We start from the raw sequence: 25,868 nt of genomic DNA, 5'->3' as shown, positions 1-25,868 counted from the left end.
AATAAATAGCATGATTTAAACATTAGAGGGACAGTAAATTTAGTGCAGAATTATGTAACATTATCTTAGCGACAGCTTTTAAAATGAAAAGATTTGAGAGATTTTAGCCCCCAATGTTAAACTTGCCTCGTTTCCTCTCCAGGCTCTTCTTATCAGATCTTAGCGGTTCGCGGGCGTGCTGTCTAATCACAGCGCACCCGATCACGTTATTGAACTAAATGTAGCTCACTCCCGCTACCAGACAAGAGTGGGAGCAAGCTATATTTAGTTCAATAGTGCGATCGGCCGCGCTGTGATTAGACAGTGTGTCTGCGAACCACTTTTGAAAGGAAGACCTGATCAGAAAAGCCTGCGAGCCTGTCACCCAGGCTGCTCAGAGGTTAACTGCCTGGGTTGCTGGGAACTGTGCAACTGTCTGTCAGTGTTCAGGGCTGTGGAGTTTACAGTGGCTTAGGATGTGTACCCAGTCCAGTCTGTGAGTGTGGTCCATTCCTGTGTTTTGTATTTACATAGGGGAGGTTACAAAAGCCTGTGTCACCCTGGGAGGTTCCCAGTTGGTTTGTTTGAAAGCATGCATTGTGTCGGTACTGGTTTAGGGTCCTAGGAAGAAGGGAGACCTTGACGTGGTCCTGGGCTTGATCCTTTGGCGCCAAATGTAACTGACTTCCCCCAGTTTTGCTTTTAAACATTACTGTGTATCTGCTGGCGAGTGCCAAGTTTTCTGTGTGTTGTGTTGATAATGTTTGTTATGCTTCCCTGTGGGCCTGTCACCCAGGCTGCTCAGGGGTTAACTGCCTGGGTTGCTGGGAACTGTGCAGCTGTCTGTCAGTGTTTAGGGCTGTGGAGTTTACAGTGGCTTAGGATGTGTACTCAGTCCAGTCTGTGAGTGCGGTTCATTCTTGTGTTTTGTATAATGTAGTACAATCATACACAAGGGGCAGGTACTGTCATGTGCATCTGATATAGCTGCTTCTGTACAGCACATAGAAGCATGTCACATAGATATTATTATTATTATTATTATTATAATAAGTATCATGTAGTACAGTCATACACAAGGGGCAGGTACTGTCATGTGCAGGTGATATAGCTTCTTCTGTACAGCACACAGTAAGTGGCATGTCACATAGATATTATTATATGTATCATCTTGTACAGGCATACACAAGAGGCAGGCACTGTCATGTGCAGGTGATATAGCTGCTGCTTTACAGTACACAGTGGCACGTCACATAGATAATATATTTATCATTTAGTACAGGCATACACAAGGGGCAGGTACTGTCATGTGTAGTTGCTTCTGAACAGCACACAGTGGCACGTCACATAGATAATATGTATGTATCATGTTGTACAGGCATACACAAGGGGCAGGTACTGTCATGTGTATCTGATATAGCTGCTTCTGTACAGCACACAGTGGCACGTCACATTGCCAAAAGAACACAGAGAGCTATCATATATTGCAAGAAGGAAGGACTGCTACCCCCAGCACATCCATTCATGGTATGTATTCATTCTTCTGAAGCAGGACATTGAACCTGAAGGTACAATTTTAGTTTCATTATATCGCATAGAAGCAAACTTACTTTAACATTACTATAGGTGTGAAACTTTATGGGAAGTATGAGAAAGTACTGTGGTATTGCATTTAGGGACAACCTCCAAAGATTTTGGTATAGTAACTATAAAATATTTTTTTAATAATCCTTTACAGTGACTTTATTAACACCAAAAAAAATAATAATCACAACTGGTATCTGAATTACAACTAAATCAATTAGTGGCCATAGAATGCCATAGAATTATAGGATAACTCTTTTGTATTATAAATATTTATTCATGGCTAAGCATGGATTTGCAGTCATAATTTACTGTCTGTTATTGAGCCTCAAAAAAATATTTGGAAAAGTAATTTGAGCATTCCTTAAAACTGTTTTTAACATTTAATAACAGGTACTGAGTCCCCCCCACCTTGAAATAGACTGTATTAATTGTAAAAAAAAAAAAAACCCACCTAATTTATGCTTACCAGATAAATTCCTTTCCTTACGGAGAGGGAAAGTCGTCCATGGCTTCATTCCTTACTGTTGGGAAATACAACACCTGGCCACCAGGAGGAGGCAAATACACCCAAGCCAAAGGCTTAAATATCCCTTCCACTTCCTCATTACCCCAGTCATTCTGCCGAGGGAACAAGGAAAAGTATGAGAAACATTAGGGTATAAATGGTGCCAGAAGAATAATATATATAATAGTGGACCCCTCATAGACAAGAAAAAACGTGCGGGGGCTGTGGACTCTCCCTATCTGGAAGGAAAGCAATTTATCTGGAAAACATAAATTATGTTTTCCTTCCTAAGATAGGAAGAGTCCATGGCTTTATTCCTTACTGTTGGGAAAACTATACCCAAGCTCCAGAGGACACTGAATGAATAACGGGAGGAAACAAAAAGGAAGAGGCGGACCCTATTCTGAGGGCACCACAGCCTGCAAAACTTTTCTCCCGAAAGCTGCTTCAGTCGAAGCAAAAACATCAAACTTGTAACATTTTGAAAAAGTATGTAAGGAGGACCAGGTAGCCGCCTTACAAATCTGATCCATAGAGGCCTCGTTCTTAAAGGCCCAAGAGGAAGCCACTGTTCTAGTGGAATGAGCCGTTATCCTCTCAGGAGGACGATGTCCCGCTGTCTCGTAAGATAAGCGGATGACACTCCTTAGCCGAAAATATATGGAAATCAAAGTAGCCTTTTGCCCATTACGCTTCCCTGAATAGACAACAAAGAGGAAGATTGTCTAAACTCCTTAGTAGCCTGAAGATAGAACTTCAAGATGCGAACCACATCCAAATTGTGAAGTAAGCGTTCCTTCGATGAAGAATAAGTAGGTCCTCCACACCTTGTGATAGATATGCCAAGTAACTGGTTTACGAGCTTGAATAAGAGTATCAATGACATTTTTAGAGAAACCTCTCTTGGCTAAGACTAAGCGTTCAAACTCCACGCAGTCAGCCTCAGAGAATCTAGATTTTGATGAACAAATGGCCCTTATATCAACAGGTCTCTGCGACAAGGTAACTTCCACGAAGGAGATGAGGACATCCCCACTAGATCCGCGAACCATGTCCTTTGCGGCCACGATGGAGCAATCAGGATTACTGACACCCGCTCCTGCTTGATGCCGGCCACCACTCGAGGAAGAAGCGGTAATGGATGAAAAAGATATGAGTTTGAACCTCCAGGGCACTGCTAGTGCATCTATTAGATCCGCTTGGGGATCCCTTGACCTAGACCCGTACTTGGGTAGCTTAGTCCCCCAGTTGCTGCATATCTCTGCAAACACCTTGGGATGGAGAGACCATTCCCCTGAATGGAAGGATTGCCTGCTGAGAAAATCTGCCTCCCAGTTGTCCACACCTGGAATGTGGATCGCTGACATTGTGTAAGCCACCAAGGTTATATTATTTTGATTGGAATCTGATAAACTGGTATTAACCCAGAAGTGGCTAAGCCTTGAAGTTTGCCCGTAGTTCCAAAATATTGATTGGGAGGGAGGACTACTCCTGAGTCCACAACCCCTATGCCTTCCTGGCACCCCAAACAGCTCCCCATCCGGATAGGCTTGCGTTTGTAGTCACAATCTCCCAGGATGGTCTTAAGAAGCATGTTCCTCGGGACAGATGATCTGGACAGAGCCACCAAGAGAGTGATTTTCTGTCGACCAGCTGTCTAATACAATCTGTTGACAAACAGTATACCCCCAGCACTTTGTGTGAGCAACACCTATAGCTACTTGAAAAGGGTACCTAGCTTGCCCTGAGGTAAACAGTGGTATAGTGATGTGTCAAGGAGTGCTTAACCTTATTTTTAGGTGCTCCTTGACACATTACTATACCACTGTTTACCTCTGGGCAAGCTAGGTACCCTTTTCAAGGAGTTATAGGTGTTGCTCACACCAAGCGCTGGGGGTATACTATTTGTTTATAGATTCCCCTCTTCCTACCTTTTATCTTTAGCTCCTAGTGTTTGATTTTAGTTCAGTTTTAATTCGAATTTGCTCCTCCCACCCTATTTTTAAGAACACCTAGCCTTATTTTTAGGTGCTCCTTGACACATCACTATAATACAATCTGTTGAGACAGATCTGAATGATTGCCGTTCCACTGCCTCAGCATGCACAGTTGTAAAAGTCTAAGACGGAACCTGGCAAAAGGAATGATATCCATGCAGGACACCATGGGACCAATTGCCTCCATACACTGAGCCACAGAGGGACTCAAGGAAGTCCGGAGGAAAAGACATGCCGAAGTTAGCTTGCAACGTCTCTGGTCTGTATCCTCATGGATATGGAGTCTATTATAGTACCCAGGAATTCCACCCTGGTACTTGGAATAAGAGTTTTCCAAGTTTATCTTCCATCCATGTGATCGAAGAAGATTGAGAGGGGACTCTGAGAATTCTTCCACAAGACTGAAAGGATGATGCTTGCACCAGAATATCGTCCAAGTATGGGGCTACTGCAATACCCTGATTTCTGGCAACTGCTAGAAGAGCCCCCAGAACCTTTGTAAAGATTCTTGATCAAAGAACTATCCTCAAGAGGTATAGTAGTACGTTTAGCAAGCATAGAGAAAGCACATCCACCTTAGGAATTGAGCCCCACAAAACCAGTTGAGAGTCCGGGACCAGGAACAACTTTTTAAAAGTAGACGAGGGGGAAAAGGAAGCACCATTTTTTTCCCATTCTTTCTTAATAATGTTAGCTATCTTAACCTGGACAGGAAAAGTCAAAGGAACTTTCCTGTCTTCATAAACTCTGTCTAATTTAAGTATCATAGGTTCTTCAGGCAGCGCGGCCTCTGGAACCTCTAATGTAGACAGGACCTCCTTTTAATAAAAAACGCAAGTACTCAATTTTAAATCTAAAGGACGGTTCCTCTGCAGCAGGAGGCTTAGACGATAAGGAATCCGACCCAGAAAGTCCACCCTCTAAAGCTAAAGAGGTTAACTCATCGGATAACTGGGACAGAATAGCTAAATCCGATAAATATTTAGATGACTCCGGGCTTTCTCTTGCGTTTGTTAGGGCGAGGTAATGCACTGAGGACCACAGACACCGCTGTTTGTAACTGCGCGGCAAAGTCCACAGGAAGAAGGCCCCCTCCGGATGGAGGATAAGATGTGCTATGGGGAACTGCATGTGGAGTGGATAATGTAGCAAGGGTAGTTATCTCATGGGACGCCGAGTCCTGAGAGTTAGACGGCTCAGAGGGACTAAGAGCCTTAGCAGGCTTGTCTCCCTTCTTAGACTTTATAACGGTGTTAAGGCATGTGGAACATAATTGAGTGGGCGGGAAAACCACAGCCTCCTCACAATATAAACAGGTATGATTTAGTACAGAAGGAGTACCTTTTAATATTTCAGAGTCCTCCATAGCTAAGGTTATAACCACCCCGTCACATGGAGTACAAGACAGTACTTTCCCTGTTATTACAAGTACAGCAAGTAATACGAGCTGTGCAACACTTTCAAAAATGAAAGTGAAACTAAAAAGTGAAACCTGTTTGTTCCAGCCAAAAATACACAGTCTATTAGCCCAGGAAAAAATCACACAAAGCAGCATGTAAATAATTAATACACTGATTAACCCCAACTGTTCAATAAACCCCCTTCAGAGGATATTAACCCTGGATCCTATCAAGGTATAAAGGAGCCACACTGTGACCCTGTTATAGCATTTTATGTGTAAAAATTTAAACAGTCTTACCTCCAGGATCCATGCTGTGGAACAGAACACAGCCTCTCAAGTGTGACAGTGTTATAGCAGCGCTTCTGACATTGACTTGAGTGAGAGAAAGCAGGCAGTGAAACTTGTCAACACTGACTGCTTAGGAGCTGTTAGCAGTAGTCTGGATGGTTTCACAGAAAAACCTGCATCTCCAGACTCTAACTTTCATCAATACTCTCACTGAGAGGTTGACATGACTACTTAAAACTCCAGTCCTATCTCGAAGGGCAGATACCCTTTTTCAGGACTCTCCGAATCTTCTGCCACTTCTCTGCCACCTGCTAACGTGACGAAAGGCAAAGAATGACTAGGGTGAAGAAGAAGTGGGAGGGATATTTAAGCCTTTGGCTGTGGTGTCTTTGACTCCTCCTGGTGGCCAGGTGTTGTATTCCCAACAGAAAGGAATAAAGCCGTGGACTCTCCCTATCTTGGGAAGGAAAATGAATTTTTTTTTAATATTGTACGCAACACAGAATGTTTATTAGGTATTAAATGAACTATAATGGGTATGTTATTGTTAAAAAACATAATTTATGTAAGAATTTACCTGATAAATTAATTTCTTTCATATTGGCAAGAGTCCATGAGCTAGTGACGTATGAGATATACAAACCTACCAGGAGGGGCAAAGTTTCCCAAACCTCAAAATGCCTATAAATACACCCCTCACCACACCCACTTTTTAGTTTAACGAATAGCCAAGAAGTGGGGTGATAAAGAAAGGAGCAAAAGAATGACTAGGGTGAAGAAGAAGTGGGAGGGATATTTAAAGGGACACTGTACCCAAAAATTTTCTTTTGTGATTCAGATTGAGCATGAAATTGTAAGCAACTTTCTAATTTACTCCTATTATCAAATTTTCTTCTTTCTCTTGGTATCTTTATTTGAAATGCAAGAATGTAAGTTTAGATGCCGGCCCATTTTTGGTGAACAACCTGGGTTGTCCTTGCTGATTGGTGGATAAATTCATCCACCAATAAAAAAGTGTTATCCAGAGTAATGAAACCCAAAAAAAGCTTAGATGCCTTCTTTTTTAAATAATGATAGCAAGAGAACGAAGAAAAATTGATAATAGGAGTAAATTAGAAAGTTGCTTAAAATTGCATGCTCTTTCTGAATTACAAAATATTTTTTTTGGGTACAGTGTCCCTTTAAGCCTTTGGCTGTGGTGTCTTTGACTCCTCCTGGTGGCCAGGTGTTGTATTCCCAACAGAAAGGAATAAAGCCGTGGACTCTCCCTATTTTGGGAAGGAAAATTAATTTTTTTTTAATATTGTACGCAACACAGAATGTTTATTAGGTATTAAATGAACTATAATGGGTATGTTATTGTTAAAAAACATAATTTATGTAAGAATTTACCTGATAAATTCATTTCTTTCATATTGGCAAGAGTCCATGAGCTAGTGACGTATGAGATATACAAACCTACCAGGAGGGGCAAAGTTTCCCAAACCTCAAAATGCCTATAAATACACCCCTCACCACACCCACATTTCAGTTTAACGAATAGCCAAGAAGTGGGGTGATAAAGAAAGGAGCAAAAGCATAAACAAAGGAATTGGAATAATTGTGCTTTATACAAAAAAGGGTGGGCCTCATGGACTCTTGCCAATATGAAAGAAATGAATTTATCAGGTAAATTCTTACATAAATTATGTTTTCTTTCATGTAATTGGCAAGAGTCCATGAGCTAGTGACATATGGGATATCAATACCCAAGATGTGGAACTCCACGCAAGAGTCACTAGAGGGAGGGATAAAAAATAAAGACAGCCAATTCCGCTGAAAAAATTAATCCACAACCTGAATCATAAGTTTTAATCTTAAAATGGAAAAGAAAAAAACTGAAAATATAAGCAGAAGAATCAAACTGAAACAGCTGCCTGAAGAACTTTTCTACCAAAAACTGCTTCTGAAGAAGAGAAAACATCAAAATGGTAGAACTTAGTAAATGTATGCAAAGAAGACCAAGTTGCTGCTTTGCAAATCTGATCAACTGAAGCTTCATTCTTAAAAGCCCAGAAAGTGGAAACTGACCTAGTAGAATGAGCTGTAGTTCTCTGAGGCGGGATTTATCTGACTCCAAATAAGCGTGATGAAACAAAAGCTTTAACCAAGATGCCAAAGAAATGGCAGAAGCCTTCTGACCTTTCCTAGAACCAGAAAAGATAACAAATAGACTAGAAGTATTCCTGAAAACTTTAGTAGCTTCAACATAATATATCAAAGCTCTCACCACATCCAAAGAATGTAAAGATCTTTCCAAAGAATTCTTAGGATGGGGACACAAAGAAGGGACAACAATTTCCCTACTAATGTTGTTGGAATTCACAACTTTAGGTAAGAATTTAAATGAAGTCCGCAAAACTGCCTTATCCTGATGAAAAATCAGAAAAGGAGACTCACAAGAAAGAGCAGATAATTCAGAAACTCTTCTAGCAGAAGAGATGGCCAAAAGGAACAACACTTTCAAAGAAAGCAATTTAATGTCCAAAGAATGCATAGGCTCAAACGGAGGAGCCTGTAAAGCCTTCAAAACCAAATTAAGACTCCAAGGAGGAGAGATTGATTTAATGACAGGCTTGATACGAACCAAAGCCTGTACAAAACAAAGAATATCAGGGAGTTTAGCAATTTTTCTGTGGAATAAAACAGAGCAGAAATTTGTCCTTTCAAGGAACTCGCAGACAAACCCTTATCCAAACCATCCTGAAGAAACTGTAAAATTCTAGGAATTCTAAAAGAATGTCAAGAGAATTTATGAGAACACCATGAAATGTAAGTCTTCCAAACTCGATAATAAATCTTTCTAGAAACAGATTTACGAGCCTGCAACATAGTATTAATCACTGAGTCAGAGAAACCTCTATGACTAAGCACTAAGCGTTCAATTTCCATACCTTCACATTTAATGATTTGAGATCCTGATGGAAAAACGGACCTTGAGATAGAAGGTCTGGCCTTAGTGGAAGTGCACAACAAGAAAGTCCCTGTACTTATATATTTTGCGATCCTGAGCAAGTAAACAGCATGACAAAGTTTAGTGTAAGGTAGTAAGTTCTGTAAATTTCCAGGTAGTAAGAGCGTAAATTGCTTACCCTCAGTAGATTCAACTTTGCAGTTTGGGGTACTGGGCTCACTGTCTCCTGTTGTGATTCGTCTCACCGGTTTAGAAGAAAACCCCTTCTATCACTACACACTGATCTGTCTGCCAAGCCGTCTGGGGAGCTTGCGTAACCTCAGTCTTGAACCGGAAGTCAACTCCTTTCCGTTCATTGGTCCGCTCCACATCTTGCTTCAGGATTGGGTGAAAGTCGTCCCACGGACACTCCGCGTAGCTGTACTCACGGAGCAAGGTATGGGGGCATCCTTCGGCTGTGCTGCACTCGCAAAGTCAAAGTCGCAAACTATTCAAACAGGAAACTTTAAAGGAGCACCAGCCGGGAGCCTCGTTTAAAAATTCAATGAATAAAAACAAGCCTGTCACACAGACCATAGTAGTACAAAAACAGTGAAGTCAGCATATGAAGCACAAGCTGACGCGTTTCGGCTTTTGTATAAATGGCTTACGATAGATGTAAAGTCTTTATACTCATCCATACCCCATGAGAAGGGTATTCAGGCTATAGCCTTGTACATGAGGAAGTATTATGGAGAAAATCCAGACTTTTGTGAATTCACACTTAAGGTCACAGAATTTTTGTTGCAGCACAATTACTTTGAGTTCGAGGGAGTGTTCTAGCTCCAAATTTGCGGCACTGCGATGGGGGCTAAGTTTGCCCCATCCTTCGCCAACCTGTTCATGGGTTGGTGGGAGCAGTGCCGCATCTATGGAGGTGGAAATCCCTTCGGCTCGAGTATTGTGCTGTATAAAAGGTTCATCGATGACCTGCTGATCATCTGGTGTGGTGATCAGGATGACACCTTTTTGGATTATCTGAATTCAAATGACTTGAATTTAAGTTTCACTCATGAATGGAATGGGGAACAGATTAATTACCTGGACATGACTCTTTCAGGAAGTCATGGCAAAACAGTGGCAACAAATGTATACAGAAAACCTATTTCTGGTAATACGCTACTGCATGCCAGAAGTAACCACCCCAGAAGTGTTTTTAAAGGGGTGGCCAAAGGCCAATTCATTCGTCTGAAAAGAAATTGTTCAGACCAACCGACCTACAAACAGGCCACAGGTTTATCCAGGCGCCTCAAAGAACGGGGCTATGACAATAAGACAATCAAGGAGGCCTTCAACACAGTAGAGGGTCTGGATAGAGCAGATTTGTTGATGTCAAAAAAGGCATTGAAGCCCAAAACGCAAATGGAGGGCCAAGACAATATCCTTTTCATTACGGATTATTCCGAACAATATAATGAAATTTTAGAATAATAAGGAAACACATCCCCCTCTTGAGGGCTGATGATGCTCTAGCAAATTTAACAGCGGCACGTTGTAAATTTGCGTATAAGAGAGGAAAAACAATTATCAATTTTATTGCACCAACTAAATTACCACAGAGGGAGAGGAGAGAATCGTCTTGGCTAACCACGCATGGCATGTTTCGCTGCCACAATAGATCGTGTGTGGCATGTGCGAAAGTTGACACAAAAGACAATTTTAAGTCCACTGTTACGGGGCAAGTTTTTAAGAAACTTTCTTGCCTTAATTGTACGTCTTCCTTTGTGATCTATCTAATAACATGCAGCATTTGTGAAAAACAATATGTGGGCCTCACGACACGAGAGATAAGGTCCAGGATCAGGGAACACCTCTCAAATATTAAAAAGGGAACAGCGAGTACCCCACTTGTGCAACATTTTGCACAAAGACATAACAAAAGCTCTGATTCATTCAGCTGGACATGTATTGAAAGGATTACACTCCCAGAAAGAGGAGGTGATCGTGAGGCACTTCTGGGTAAAAGATACGTTTTCTGGATATTTAAGTCCCGTATGAGGTTGTTTCTTGACAACATCATCAATTAAGTATCCCATATAAATTCATTTATCATAGTGCCGCAGACATTATGTATTCAAATTTATTAAGTATCTCTTCAACCCTGTGCAGTGGGGTCACCCCAATATATGGTCTTTCCAATTCAACTCTTTGCCTTATGGCGGGTCACCATTAATTTAGTATAGCCCTAGTAAGAGTGCGGTAATTATTCAGGAATATGTTCCTTTCCTTCCTTTCACTAGGATGGTCTAACATTGGTACTACTGAATACCCCTAATGACTCAGAATATAGTGTATGGGCCATCACATATCTCAATTTAATAAGTACCCTGAAAATCCTGCACAGTACTTCCCCCTAAGCAAGACTACATATAGACTTCCCCTATATATAGATCTAGTGTTTAGATAGATATAGAGAACACCTAGGGAGATTTGTAGGTTCAGTATAACAAGTATAGGACTTACAATATCGGTCAAATGTAGGAAACGTTTGCCACATTCTGTTTTATACCCCAACAACATAATAGATAATATAAGTACATTTACTCTACACCAAACATAACCATTGTTAATAAGCCATTCACTATTATGGCTCATGAGCCAGAACATATTGGTTAATATAGTGATTGTGACACAATCTTTATCTCCTGTGGTGTAGTATTCTCAATATATAATTGTTTCTGTCCGGCTAGGGGGCGTTTAGTTAACACAGTGAGTATATATTAGATTTTCATACCAAACGTTTTTGTAAGTCTAAATAGCGATCATTTGGCAATTTGCATTTGTAAATGTAAAAAAGAAATTCATAACTTTAATTCATGAATGTTTAAGAATAATAATTTATTTAGACATCGTACCAACTAACTGCATTAACATAATTTGACAAGTGTTTTGATACCCTCGGTTAAGCAGAGTCCTTATTGTAGGCATGACACAGTACAAGCAATGCAGATTGTGTGATTAATGATCTAATTAACAGTCAACCAATCAGAGGCAGCATGTTTATTTTAAAAGTTGTGTTTTAGAACTTTAAGCCAGCAGCTACAACTACGGCAACAGCCAAAACGCGTCAGCTTGTGCTTCATATGCTGACTTCACTCTTAGTGGAAGTGGCCATGGTTGGCAACTGGACATCCGAACAAGATCCGCATACCAAAACCTGTGAGGCCATGCTGGAGCCACCAGCAGTACAAATGATTGCTCCATGATGATCTTGGAAATCACTCTTGGAAGAACTAGGGACGGAAAAATATAGGCAGGTTGATAACTCCAAGGAAGTGTCAATGCATCCACTGCTTGAGGATCCCTGGACCTGGACAGGTACCTGGGAAGTTTCTTGTTTAGATGAGATGCCATCAGATCTATTTCTGGAAGCCCCCACATCTGAACAATTTGAAAAAAACACATCTGGGTGAAGAGACCACTCTCCCGGATGTAAAGCTTGACGACTGAGATAATCTGCTTCCCAATTGTCTATACCTGGGATATGGACCACAGAAATTAGCCAGGAGCTGAATTCTGCCCAAACAAGTATCCGGGATACTTCTTTAATAGCTTAAGGACTGTGAGTCCCACCCTGATGATTGACATACGCCACAGTTGTGACATTGTCTGTCTGAAAACAAATAAACGTCTCTCTCTTCAATAGAGGCCAAAACTGAAGAGCTCCGAGAATCGCACGGAGTTCCAAAATATTGATTGGTAATCTCGCCTCTTGAGATTTCCAAACCCCTTGTGCTGTCAGAGATCCCCAGACAGCTCCCCAACCTGAAAAACTCACATCTGTTGTGATCACAGTCCAGGTTGGATGAACAAAAGAGGCCCCTTGAACTATACAATGGTGATCTAACCACCAAGTCAGAGATAGTCGAACATTGGGATCTAAGGATATTAATTGTGATATCCTTGTATAATTCCTGCACCATTGGTTCAGCATACAAAGCTGAAGAGGTCTCATGTGAAAACGAGCAAAGGGGATTGCGTCCGATGCTGCAGTCATGAGACCTAAACCTCCATGCACATAGCTACTGAAGGGAATGATTGAGACTGAAGGTTCCGACAGGCTGCAACCAATTTCAGACGTCTCTTGTCTGTTAGAGACAGAGTCATGGATACTGAATCTATTTGGAAACCTAAAAAGGTTACCCTTGTCTGAGGAATCAAATAACTTTTTGGTAAATTGATCCTCCAACCATATTTTTGAAGAAACAACACTAGTTGATTCGTGTGAGATTTTGCAGAACGTAAAGACTGAGCAAGTACCAAGATATTGTGCTTGTCTAGAAAAGAGAATCTCAGGAACTGATAGTGATCTGGATGAATCGGAATATGAAGATCTGCATCCTGTAAGTCTATTGTGGACATATAATGCCCTTGCTGAACAAAAGGCAGAATAGTCCTTATAGTCACCATTTTGAATGTTGGTACTCTTAAATAACGATTCAAGACTTTTAGATCCAGAACTGGTCTTAATGAATTTTCTTTCTTTGGGACAATGAACAGAATTGAATAAAACCCCAGACCCTGTTCCTGAAAAGGAACTGTCAAGATTACACCAGATAACTCCAGGTCTGAAACACACTTCAGGAAAGCCTGCGCTTTCTCTGTGTTCACTGGAATGCGTGCGAGAAAGAAACTTCTCACAGGCGGTCTTATTAAACCTATTCTGTACCCCTGAGAGACAATGTTCTGAATCCAATGATTTTGGACTGAATTTATCCAAACATCCTTGAAAAATTTTAATCTGCTCCCTACCAGCTGAGCTGGAATGAGGGCCGCACCTTCATGCAGATTTGGGGGCTGGTTTAGATCTCTTAAATGGCTTGGATTTATTCCAGATTGAGGAAGGCTTCCAACAGGAGACAGATTCCTTAGGGGAAGCATTAGGTTTCTGTTCCTTATTTTGTCGAAAGGAACGAAAACGGTTAGAAGCTTTAAATTTACCCTTAGATTTTTTTAAGGCAAAAAAGCTCCCTTCCCCCCAGTGACAGTTGAAATTATAGAATCCAACTGAGAACCAAATAATTTGTTACCTTGGAAAGAAAGAGATAGCAATGTCAATTTAGAAGTCATATCAGCATTCCAAGATTTAAGCCATAAAGATCTTCTAGCTAAAATAGCTAAAGACATATATCTAACATCAATTCTGATGATATAAAAAATGGCATCACAAATTAAATTAATAGCATATTGAATTCATTTAACAATGCTATACACATTATGATCTGATACTTGTGCTAAAGTTTCCAACCAAAAAGTTGAAGCAGCTGCAACATCAGCCAAAGAAATATCAGGCCTAAGAAGATGGCCTGAACATAAATAAGCTTTCCTTAGATAAGATTCAAGCTTCCTGTCTAAAGGATCCTTAAAAGAAGTACTATCTTCCGTAGGAATAGTTGTACTTTTAGCAAGAGTAGAGCTGGCCCCATCAACTTTGGGGATCTTTTCCCAAAACTCCAATCTATCAGTAGGCAAAGGATACAATTTTTTAAACCTTGAAGTAGTAAAAGAAGTACCCAGTCTTTTCCATTCCTTAGAAATAATATCTGAAATAGCATCAGTTACTGGAAAAACCTCTGGAATAACTACATGAGGTTTATAACCCGAATTTAAACGTTTACTAGTTTTAGTATCAAGAGGACTAGTCTCCTCCATATCTAATGCAATCAACACTTCTTTTAATAAAGAATTAATATACTCCATTTTAAATAAATAAGAGGATTTGTCAGTGTCAATATCTGAGGCAGGATCCTCTGAATCAGACAGATCCTCATCAGAGATAGATAAATCAGTATGTTGTCGGTCATTAGAAAATTCATCAACCCTATGAGAAGTTTTAAAAAACCTTTTACGCTTATTAGAAGGCAGAATAGCAGACAAAGCCTTCTGAATGGAATCAGAAATAAATTCTCTTAAATTTACAGGAATATCCTGAGCATTAGATGTTGATGGACCAGCAACATGTAATGAACTACTACTGATGGAAAGATTCTCTGCATGTAAAAGTTTATCATGACAACTATTACAAACCACAGCTGGAGGAACAGTAACCACAGCTGGAGGAACAGTTACCACAAGTTTACAACAAATGTACTTAGCTTTGGTAGAACCGATATCAGGCAGCAGGATTCCAGTAGTAGATTCTGAGACAGGATCAGATTGAGACATCTTGCAGTATGTAAAAGAAAAAAAGAACATATAAAGCAAAATTATCAATTTCCTTATATGACAGTTTCAGGAATGGGAAAAAATACAGAATAGGCCTCTGACATGGAAAAAAAAAGACCAGAGGCAAAAGAAATGAGGTCTTAAATAATGAAAAAAGTTTGGCGCCAAGTATGACGCCTACAAACTGAAAAACATTTTTTTGGCGCCAAAAACGTCCGGAACGAAACTCGAGCGTCATAGATGACGCAACCTCGTGAAAAGATTCGGCGCCAACTAGGAAGCTGGAAAAGATGACTTTGCGTCAACAAACGTAATTTTCGCGCCAAGAATAACGCAATAAATTATAGCATTTTGCGCTCTCGCGAGCCTAATACAGCCCGCAATTTAGAAAGAGGCAATTTGAAAACCTCAGGTAAGAATTTTGATTTTTTTTATAAAGCATTTCCCAGATATGAAACTGACAGTCTGCAAAAAGGAAATATACTGATAAACCTGAATCATGGCAAATATAAGTACAAACATATATTTAGAACTTTATATATAAAGTGTCAAACCATAGCTAAGAGTGTCTTAAGTAAATGAAACATACTTACCAAAAGACACCCATCCACATATAGCAGATAGCCAAACCAGTACAGAAACAAGAATCAGTAGAGGTAATGGTATATAAGAGTATATCGTTGATCTTAAAAGGGAGGTAGGAGATGAATCTCTACGACCGATAACAGAGAACCTATGAAATAGATCCCCGTTAGGAAGACCATTGTATTCAATAGGTGATACTCCCTTCACATCCCTCTGACATTCACTGTACTCTGAGAGGAACCGGGCTTCCACATGCTGAGAAGCGCATATCAACGTAGAAATCTAGCACAAACTTACTTCACCACCTCCATAGGAGGCAAAGTTTGTAAAACTGAATTGTAGGTGTGGTGAGGGGTGTATTTATAGGCATTTTGAGGTTTGGGAAACTTTGCTCCTCCTGGTAGGATTGTATATCCCATACGTCACTAGCTTATGGACTCTTGCCAATTACATGAAATAAATGAGCTACTATAACCAGTGCTTTTTTAAGCACATAAAAATGATAACCCAGAGTAAAGTTTGTCTTTCCCTTCTCTTGTATTAGGTAGTGTCTGGTGGAGTTGCCAGCAATGGATATATACGAACAACACTACAAAGCATGTGTGAAGCCATGGATGTATCTTTGCTCTTTCCCCCACCGCAGCTCTGCACAGATAATGGCGTTATGATTGCCTGGTGAGGATTGTGGTTGTAAGCAATCAAATTTTCAGCAGTTTTAACTCTTTGCTGTAGTTTAATGGAACTCAAGTTTAATAGCTGTAATAAGCTATAAAAGAGAGAATAAAAATAAAGAAACTCCATCCGGGCTCATTAAAAGGCAAGAATCACAGCGGTTGTTTTGCTTTGTGAATGAATATTAGTTAATGCCATTATAATAAAGATATTTTAGAGATCGCTTGAACCTGGAATAGAAAGGCATTACACAATTGAAGACACATTTGATTACAAATAAATTAAACAAGCCTAGCATAAACAAGCCTTTAATTACAATTTTACAAGTGCCTTATGTACTGTTTTATCCTATACGTTAAACCCATCTGACAAACCAAGAAAAATCTCCTACTGTTAATGTGTCTGATTACAACATAGTTTTATGGACTGGTATCCTAAGAATTGCCATTTATTAAATAGAACAGTCAGTATTTCTTAAAATTTTATTTAGCAGCAAACTCCATTTATTACAAAAAATACACACAGACCAGTTGTGCATATAGTAAATACAGTATCATAATGAGAAAGTTCATGAAAATAAAATTCAGTTAAAAACAAAGAATCTTCATGGCTAAGTGAGTGATTTATTTCAAGTCTTCATCAATTTGGTAGAAATGTCTTTCTGTTATGCAAACCTCGGCATAAAGTGAATGTACAGGGACATAGAAGTCAATATGAAGGTTTTATGATTCCGGTAGTGTGTGCAATACAACAAAAACACAACAAAAAAAATTGTCTTTTATTATGAATTCATTTTTTCTTGACATCATTTTTTTTAAACTTATATTTTTATGCATTTTGCTTATTGAAAATGACTTCCTTATCTTATCTCTTTCTGTAGGCACAAATGCCTATACTTACTTTTAATTTTCATTGCTCTATCGTCCCCGTCCCCACACTGGTAGAATTATTACACTTGCTGCATCTTGTTTACATAGCTTTTTTATAAAGTATACAGCAGTATTCATTATTTCAGAATAGGTTTTGGTTTTTACAGGAAACTATTTAAAATGGCAAAATGAACTATTTGTAAACAGTTCAATTCACTCCACCAGATAAAACACAATTTATGCTTACCTGATAAATTTATTTCTCTTGTGGTGTATCCAGTCCACAGATCATTCATTACTTGTGGGATATTCTCATTCCCAACAGGAAGTTGCAAGAGGACACCCACAGCAGAGCTGTAATATAGCTCCTCCCCTAACTGTCATAGCCAGTCATTCGACCGAAAAACAAGCCGAGAAAGGAGGAACCATAGGGTGTAGTGGTTACTGTAGTTTAAATTTAAAAATTACCTGCCTTAAAATGACAGGGCGGGCCGTGGACTGGATACACCACAAGAGAAATAAATTTATCAGGTAAGCATAAATTGTGTTTTCTCTTGTAAGGTGTATCCAGTCCACGGATCATTCATTACTTGTGGGATACCAATACCAAAGCTAAAGTACACGGATGAAGGGAGGGACAAGGCAGGAACTTCAATGGAAGGAACCACTGCCTGTAAAACCTTTCTCCCAAATATAGCCTCCGAAGAAGCAAAAGTATCAAATTTTGTAAAATTTCTAAAAAGTATGAAGCGAAGACCAAGTCGCCGCCTTGCAAATCTGTTCAACAGAAGCCTCATTTTTAAAGGCCCAAGTGGAAGCCACAGCTCTAGTGGAATGAGCTGTAATCCTTTCAGGAGGCTGCTGTCCAGCAGTCTCATAGGCTAAGCGGATTAAGCTTCTTAGCCAAAAAGAAAAAGGTTGCCAAAGCCTTTTGACCTCTCCTCTGTCCAGAGTAGACAACAAACAAAGCAGATGTTTGACGAAAATCTTTAGTAGCTTGTAAGTAAAACTTTAAAGCACAGACCACGTCCAGATTGTGTAACACAAGGATGGAACCACAATCTCTTGATTGATATTCTTGTTAGATACCACCTTAGGTAAGAACCCAGGTTTGGTACGCAGGACTACCTTATCCGTATGAAAAATCAGATAAGGAGAATCACATTGTAAGGCAGATAGCTCAGAGACTCTACGAGCCGAGGAAATAGCTACCAAAAAAAAAAAAGAACTTTCCAAGATAAAAGTTTGATATCTATGGAATGAAGAGGTTCAAACGGAACTCCTTGAAGAACCTTAAGAACCAAGTTTAAGCTCCATGGTGGAGCAACAGGTTTAAACACAGGATTGATTCAAACTAAAGCCTGACAAAATGCCTGAACGTCTGGAACATCTGCCAGACGCTAGTGCAAAAGAATAGACAGAGCAAAAATCTGTCCCTTTAAGAAACTAGCTGACAATCCTTTTTCCAAACCTTCTTGTAGAAAAGATAAAATCCTAGGAATCCTGACCTTACTCCATGAGTAACCCTTGGATTCACACCAATAAAGATATCTACGCCATACCTTATGGTAAATTTTCCTGGTGACAGGCTTTCGTGCCTGTATTAAGGTATCAATAACTGACTCGGAGAAGCCACGCTTTGATAAAATCAAGCATTCAATCTCCAGGCAGTCAGCCTCAGAGAAATTAGATTTGGATGGTTGAAAGGACCCTGAAGTAGAAGGTCCTGTCTCAGAGGCAGAGACCATGGTGGAAAGGATGACATGTCCACTAGATCTGCATACCAGGTCCTGCGTGGCCACGCAGGTGCTATCAGAATCACTGATGCTCTCTCCTGCTTGATCTTGGCAATCAGTCGAGGGAGCAGAGGAAACGGTGGAAACACATAAGCCAGGTTGAAAGACCAGGGCGCTGCTAGAGTATCTATCAGTGTCGCCTTGGGATCCCTGGACCTGGATCCGTAACACGGAAGCTTGGCGTTCTGGCGAGACGCCATGAGATCCAGTTCTGGTTTGCCCCAATGGAGAATCAGTTGTGCAAATACCTCCGGATGGAGTTCCCACTCTCCCGGATGAAAAGTCTGACGACTTTGCTCTACACCTGGGATATGGATAGCTGAAAGAGTAAATCTCTGCCCAGTGAATTATTTTTGAAACTTCTAACATCTCTAGGGAACTTCTTGTTCCCCCTCGATGGTTGATGTAAGCTACAGTCGTGATGTTGACCGACTGAAATCTGATGTACCTCAGAGTTGCTAACTGAGGCCAAACCTGAAGAGCCTTGAATATCGCTCTTAGTTCCAGAATATTTATTGGAAGGAGAGACTCCTGAGTCCACGATCCCTGAGCCTTCAGGGAGTTCCAGACTGCACCCCAACCTAGAAGGCTGGCATTTGTTGTTACAATAGTCCAATCTGGCCTGCGAAGGTCATACCTTTGGACAGATGGACCCGAGATAGCCACCAGGGAAGAGGATCCCTGGTCTCTTGGTCCAGATTCAGTTGAGGGGCCAAATCTGTGTAATCCCCGCTCCACTGACTGAGCCTGCATAGTTGCAGCGGTCTGAGATGTAAGCGTGCAAACGGCACTATGTCCATTGCCGCTACCATTATGCCGATTACTTCCATACACTGAGCCACCAAAGGGTGCGGAATGGAATGAAGAACCCGACAGGAATTTAGAAGCTTTGATAACCTGGACTCCGTCAAGGTAAATTTTCATTTCTACAGAATCTATCAGAGTCCCTAGAAAGGAAACTCTTGTGAGTGGGGATAGAGAACACTTTTCCTCGTTCACTTTCCACCCATGCGACCTCAGAAATGCCAGTACTATGTCCGTATGAGACTTGGCAATTTGGAAGTTTGACGCCTGTATCAGGATGTCGTCTAAATAAGGGGCTACTGCTATGCCCCGCGGCCTTAGGACCGCCAAAAGCGACCCTAGAACCTTTGTAAAGATTCTTGGGGCTGTAGCTAATCCAAAGGGAAGAGCTACAACTGGTAATGCCTGTCTTGAAAGGCAAACCTTAGAAACCGATGATGATCTTTGTGTATCGGAATGTGAAGATAAGCATCCTTTAGATCCACTGTAGTCATGTATTGACCCTCCTGGATCAGTGGTAGGATGGTACAAATAGTTTCCATCTTGAACGACGGAACTTTTAGGAATTTGTTTAAGATCTTTAGATCCAAAATCGGTCTGAAGGTTCCCTCTTTTTTGGGAACCACAAACAAATTTGAGTAAAAACCCTGTTCCTGTTCATCCTTTGGAACTGGATGGATCACTCCCATAACTAGGAGGTCTCGTACACAGTGTAAGAATGCCTCACTCTTTATCTGGTTTGCAGATAATTGTGAAAGGTGAAATCTCCCTTTGGGGGGGGAAGCTTTGAAGTCCAGAAGATATCCCTGGGATATAATTTCCAACGCCCAGGGATCCTGAACATCTCTTGCCCACGCCTGGGCGAAGAGTGAAAGTCTGCCCCCTACTAGATCCGTTACCGGATAGGGGGTCGTTCCTTCATGCTGTCTTAGAGGTAGCAGCAGGCTTTTTGACCTGCTTACCTTTTTTCCAGGTCTGGTTTGGTCTCCAGACCGTCTTGGATTGAGCAAAAGTTCCCTCTTGTTTATTATTAGAGGAAGTTGATGCCGCACCTGCCTTGAAGTTTCGAAAGGCACGAAAATTAGACTGTTTGGCCCTAGATTTGGACCTGTCCTGAGGAAGGGCACAACCTTTTCCTCCCGTGATATCAGCAATAATCTCCTTCAAACCAGGCCCGAATAGGGTCTGCCCCTTGAAGGGAATGTTAAGTAGCTTAGATTTTAAAGTCACGTCAGCTGACCATGATTTAAGCCATAGCGCTCTGCGCGCCTGTATAGCAAAACCAGAATTCTTAGCCGTTAGTTTATTCAAATGAACAATGGCATCAGAAATAAAATAATTGGCTAGCTTAAGTGCTCTAAGTTTGCCAAGTATGTCATCCAATGGAGTCTCTACCTGTAAAGCCTCTTCCAGAGACTCAAACCAGTACGCCGCAGCAACAGTGACAGGGGCAATGCATGCAATGGGCTGTAGGATAAAACCTTGTTGAATAAATATTTTCTTAAGGTAACCTTCTAATTTTTTACCCATTGGCTCTAAAAAAGCACAACTGTCCTCGACAGGGATAGTAGTATGCTTTGCTAGAGTAGAAACTGCTCCCTCCACCTTAGGGACTGTCTGCCATAAGTCCCGTGTGGTGGCGTCTATTGGAAAACATTTTTCTAAAAATAGGAGGGGAAATCAGTACATTTGGTACACATTCTAAGAGGGGGTTCCACCATGGCTTTTAAACATAATGAACAAGGAGTTTCTTCTATGTCAGACATGTTTATACAGACTAGCAATGAGACTAGCAAGCTTGGAAAACACTTTAAATCAAGTTAACAAGCAAATATAAAAAACGGCACTGTGCCTTTAAGAGAAACAAATTTTGTCAGAATTTGAAAAACAGTGAAAAAATGCAGTAAATCAAACAAAATTTGTACAGTGTATGTAATAGGCTAGCAGAGCATTGCATCCACTTGCAAATGGATGATTAACCCCTTAGTTCAAAAAACGGATAAAAAAAAAACGAAATAGAGGTTTGGTTTTTTTTGGGGTTTTTTTTTTAACAGTCACAACCAACTGCCACAGCAAGCTGTGGTCCTACCTTCCCCAATAAACGACTTTGGAAAGCCTTTGAGCCCTTTAGAGATGTCCTATAGCATACAGGGGACTCCTGAGGGAAGATGGATGTCACAGTTTGTAATTTTAACTGCACCAACTGTAACTTTTATACTATAACAGTGGAAAGCCTCAGTAAAACTGTTTCTAGTCAAAATTTAAGCCAGCCATGTGGAAAAAACTAGGCCCCAATAAAGTTTTATCACCAATGCATATATAAAAACGATTAAACATGCCAGCAAACGTTTATATTGCAATATCATAAGGGTATTACCCCTGGGAGTAAGCATGATACCAGTCGTTATTAAATCACTGTATTCAGGCTTAACTTACATTAATCCGGTATCAGCAGCATTTTCTAGTGTTTTCCAACTCTAGAAAAAATTATAACTGCACATACCTGATAGCAGAATAAACTGCACGCCATTCTCTCGCTGAAGTTACCTCATCTGTGTAATCCCCTCAGACATATGTGATAATAGCAATGGATCTTAGTTACAACCTGCTAAGATCATAGAAACCTCAGGCAGATTCTTCTTCTATTTACTGCCTGAGATAAAATAGCACAACTCCGGTACTATTTAAAAATAACAAAGTTTTGATTGAAGAAAATAAACTAACTATATTTAACCACTCTCTCCTACAACATCCTAGCTTGTTGAGAGTTGCAAGAGAATGACTGGCTATGACAGTTAGGGGAGGAGCTATATTACAGCTCTGCTGTGGGTGTCCTCTTGCAACTTCCTGTTGGGAATGAGAATATCCCACAAGTAATGAATGATCCGTGGACTGGATACACCTTACAAGAGAAAAGGAATCATTAGGAACACATTCAAGAGGAGAACATTTTCCATTATTATGTCTCCTGATCTTACTTTAAATTTTAAAGGTGTCACAAAACCAAGCTAAGTGATTCTTGTGTGTAAATATAGTTTTAGCAAAATTGCGCGTATGGCAAATTATTATCATTATCAGGGCAGGACATTTACACTAGTCATCTATCACCAGACTAGTAACAAAGTGCAGCAGATATGTAAGACTTTCTAAACTAAGGTGACTAGTAACCATTGACTAGTAACTTTTTTTTTAGTCAACCGGTAATAATTTTCCAACCCTGATCATTCTAAACAGACATTTATTCAATAATATAAACTTATGTCAGACTATTTATTTGAAATATATTGTTCTTCTTAGGAATGGTATTGAAAAATTACGCATCGGTTCTGGAATTATGTATGATACAGAAGGCATCTGTTATGAACCAAGGTTAGTTGTTGTAATACGTTTTGATCTAAACAGTAATGGTCTCTCACGGCAGATGGTTTGGCACTGACTATATGTAGCAAATAAAAAACTGTACAACCGAGGTTATTGGTGCTCAAAAATATAGTTACATTTAGGAATGAAGTCAAAATGGATACATAGCAAAATTATGGAAGTCTCCCTATTTTAACTATTTTACAGGCTCACAAGCCTACTACAGTCCAAGCTTATCACCATGTTTGTGCTGCAATGTTACATAATTGTCCTTAAAGTTTTGCCTTTTAAGACCATTTTGTTGGTGGCATTTTCCACAGACAACTAAGACTGTAGTGCTGTTCTTTATTTTTCTTTTTTTCTCCTTTTCTTGATTTATCAACAGGACACTTTAAAGCTACATAAGTTGTCCCTTATCCAGTTGATCTGTATAGTTGGGGTTTTCAAAATACACCCCATTCCAATCTATTGCTTGGGAGGGCTTCAAGACACTTTGCACTTCACATTTACACCACCAATAATACACTGGGAAAATCCAACAGAGGTCCACAGAAAAAAAACAAAAACATTTTTCAGGTACATATAAACATTGACCTCCCTAATAATGCACTTTGGTCTTTTTTAAAGAACCTGTTCACTGATATTTGTTTACTAGTTTCACACTGTTGGACTAAATAAAGTTTTAATATATTATCTTTACAGAGCTCCTTTTTATGCAAAATAATCCAAGATAATTAATCTTATTTTTTATTTTTTTTAGAGCTCCTCTTGGAATAGATATTTCTGAACATGTCAGAGAAGCAGCAATTAAACTGCCACCATTGAAGAATAGAACTGTTTGATATCTATAGACTTTGTAAAGAAATTATTTGAAATTATGATGTAAAACCGATAATTCTACTTCCCAGTTCCTGAGGACTGAAATGTGAATAGCGGACATTGCTCTCAGGTTGATCCGTGCTGCAAAGAGTGCATCATTCCAGCAATTTTCTTGATGGTTTGTTTAAGCCAGGGATGGGCAACTGCAGCTCTCTGGACTAGTCTTTGTGGCCAGAGGAAAAACAAAAGGAATGTGTGCCATAGTTTCTGTGGCCCCAAGGAAAAAGCAGAAATAAAAAATTGTGCTTTGGGAGGCCAAAACTCAAGAGTATTCTAAACGGGAGAGTAGCAGATAAAGGGTACAATGCAACCCTAACTATATTCCCTTTGCCATTGAACTTTTTTTTAGTTTTTATTTGTGTTTTAAATAATATTTATGTAGCCCTTAAGGCTTCTTAAATATTGACTTGTGGCCTCCATATGTTATAAATTGGCCATCCCTGGTCTAAGCAATAGTAGTAACATCAAAATAAATATTGACATGATGCAAACAAAACTAAAATCAGATGTTCACATGTGGAACAAACTGATGTAAATGTTATGTTTATCAGCAAACAATATAGTAGTGGTGATTACTATGTACAAAATAATCGTTCTGGAGCGTTTGCTTCAATGTTACCACCAGTGAAGGAAGAACCTCATTTGGTGACATAATACTTTGGGAGAGGATTCTGCTTCTGCACTCCCTCTAGACCAGAAAGCTATTTGTTGTCTATGGAAAATCAAGTAAATGGTAACAGCTTTGAAAGGTGTTTCATTGACCCAGTGACCATTATGTAACCTTTTCAGATGTTACTGTATTGATTTGAGGTTCCCAGTCATATGATGTCTTGGAGAAACACTCTAAACAGGATCTGACACCTATAAACAGCCCCCTGTTTAATGGAACAATAGAGTTCTTGGACAAATTCACATTCCAGCATTCTCATTCATCTAGGGTGAATGGTAATGTGGGGTAAATATTCTACACATTTATTGCTTTCATGAAAACTAAATGATCTGTGATTGTATAGATAGGAAATGACTGACACCATCCAAGCAATCACTTTGAGAAGATCAGAAATAACTTTAAGATTAAAGGCTGTTAACCTTTTTTAAAGACCTAGTTTACGGACAACAATTGACTCGGAGAAGGTGAAAGTTTAACAACAAAAACCTGAGTTTTTAGTATTTGTAATTAGCGTGGGGTTAGTTACTTAGTGGAGATTTTACCACTTAGGGGTCATCTAAGGTGTTATACTTGTGGGGTTTATCTATGATGATATTACCTGTAAAACAAACTAAATTGTGGTGGGGAGGGGTAATTGACTAATGGGCAGGGGCTGTGATTAGGAGATTATGGGCTCCATTTATCAATCATTTGGGGAATTCTCCTTTCTTTTCTCCTATCAGTCCCCCCCAGCTCTCCTTAGGAGAGGAGCACACGTGCGCCCATATTTATCATAAAAAGTTGTTTTTTCTCCATGGGAGAGCTGAGGAGAGCTAGGGAGAACTAATGATAAATTTCTCCAGTCGGATTAGTATCTTCTCCTTATCTATCACTAAAAATAAGCAACTATTCTCCATGTCAATCATATATAAACCAATAGAAATCTTTATACAACCTTCCTAGTAGCTTTGTTAACCCCCCTCTTCAACAAACTTTTATATAAGAAAATAGATCTACATTTTCATTGTTTTTGTGCTTCAATTTTAGCGCTTTTTTATATCCTATTTTTATGCCCCAATAGATATCATTTTTGTGCTCTGTTATATATTATTTTGGTGCTACATTATATATTTTTTTTTTACTCCATCATAAATTATTATTGCACTTCAATAACCATTATTATTGTGCTTTGTTATAGATAATTTTTGCACCTTGTAGAGCCCTTTTTTTGTGTGTAACTGCTTCTACAACTGGTAGAGAATAGATTTCTAATGCTGTTCTCCACTTTAACTATGGAGAACTTTAAGGTAGGAACTTGCAGGAGAACTTTCAGTCCTCC

General features: G+C 39.8%; 1 protein-coding gene across 2 annotated transcripts in view; it reads left to right on the top strand.

Annotated features, from left to right (window-relative positions):
* OSGEPL1 (O-sialoglycoprotein endopeptidase like 1) overlaps positions 1-24,981 on the top strand; it is a 49,267-nt gene extending 24,286 nt beyond the window's left edge. For both annotated transcript variants that reach the window (XM_053698607.1, XM_053698606.1), the window contains 4 exons: positions 1,358-1,506; positions 16,045-16,175; positions 22,939-23,010; positions 23,762-24,981. In XM_053698607.1, the coding sequence (XP_053554582.1) occupies positions 1,358-1,506; positions 16,045-16,175; positions 22,939-23,010; positions 23,762-23,843 (434 nt within the window). In that variant the 3' untranslated portion in view covers positions 23,844-24,981. The remainder of the gene's footprint in view (positions 1-1,357; positions 1,507-16,044; positions 16,176-22,938; positions 23,011-23,761) is intronic.
* The last annotated feature ends 887 nt before the right edge of the window (positions 24,982-25,868 follow it).

The sequence above is a fragment of the Bombina bombina genome, chromosome 1 (genome assembly GCF_027579735.1).
Source record: "Bombina bombina isolate aBomBom1 chromosome 1, aBomBom1.pri, whole genome shotgun sequence".
In the NCBI taxonomy this organism is placed as follows: Eukaryota; Metazoa; Chordata; class Amphibia; order Anura; family Bombinatoridae; genus Bombina; species Bombina bombina.
This window is presented reverse-complemented; position numbering and strand designations above follow the sequence as displayed.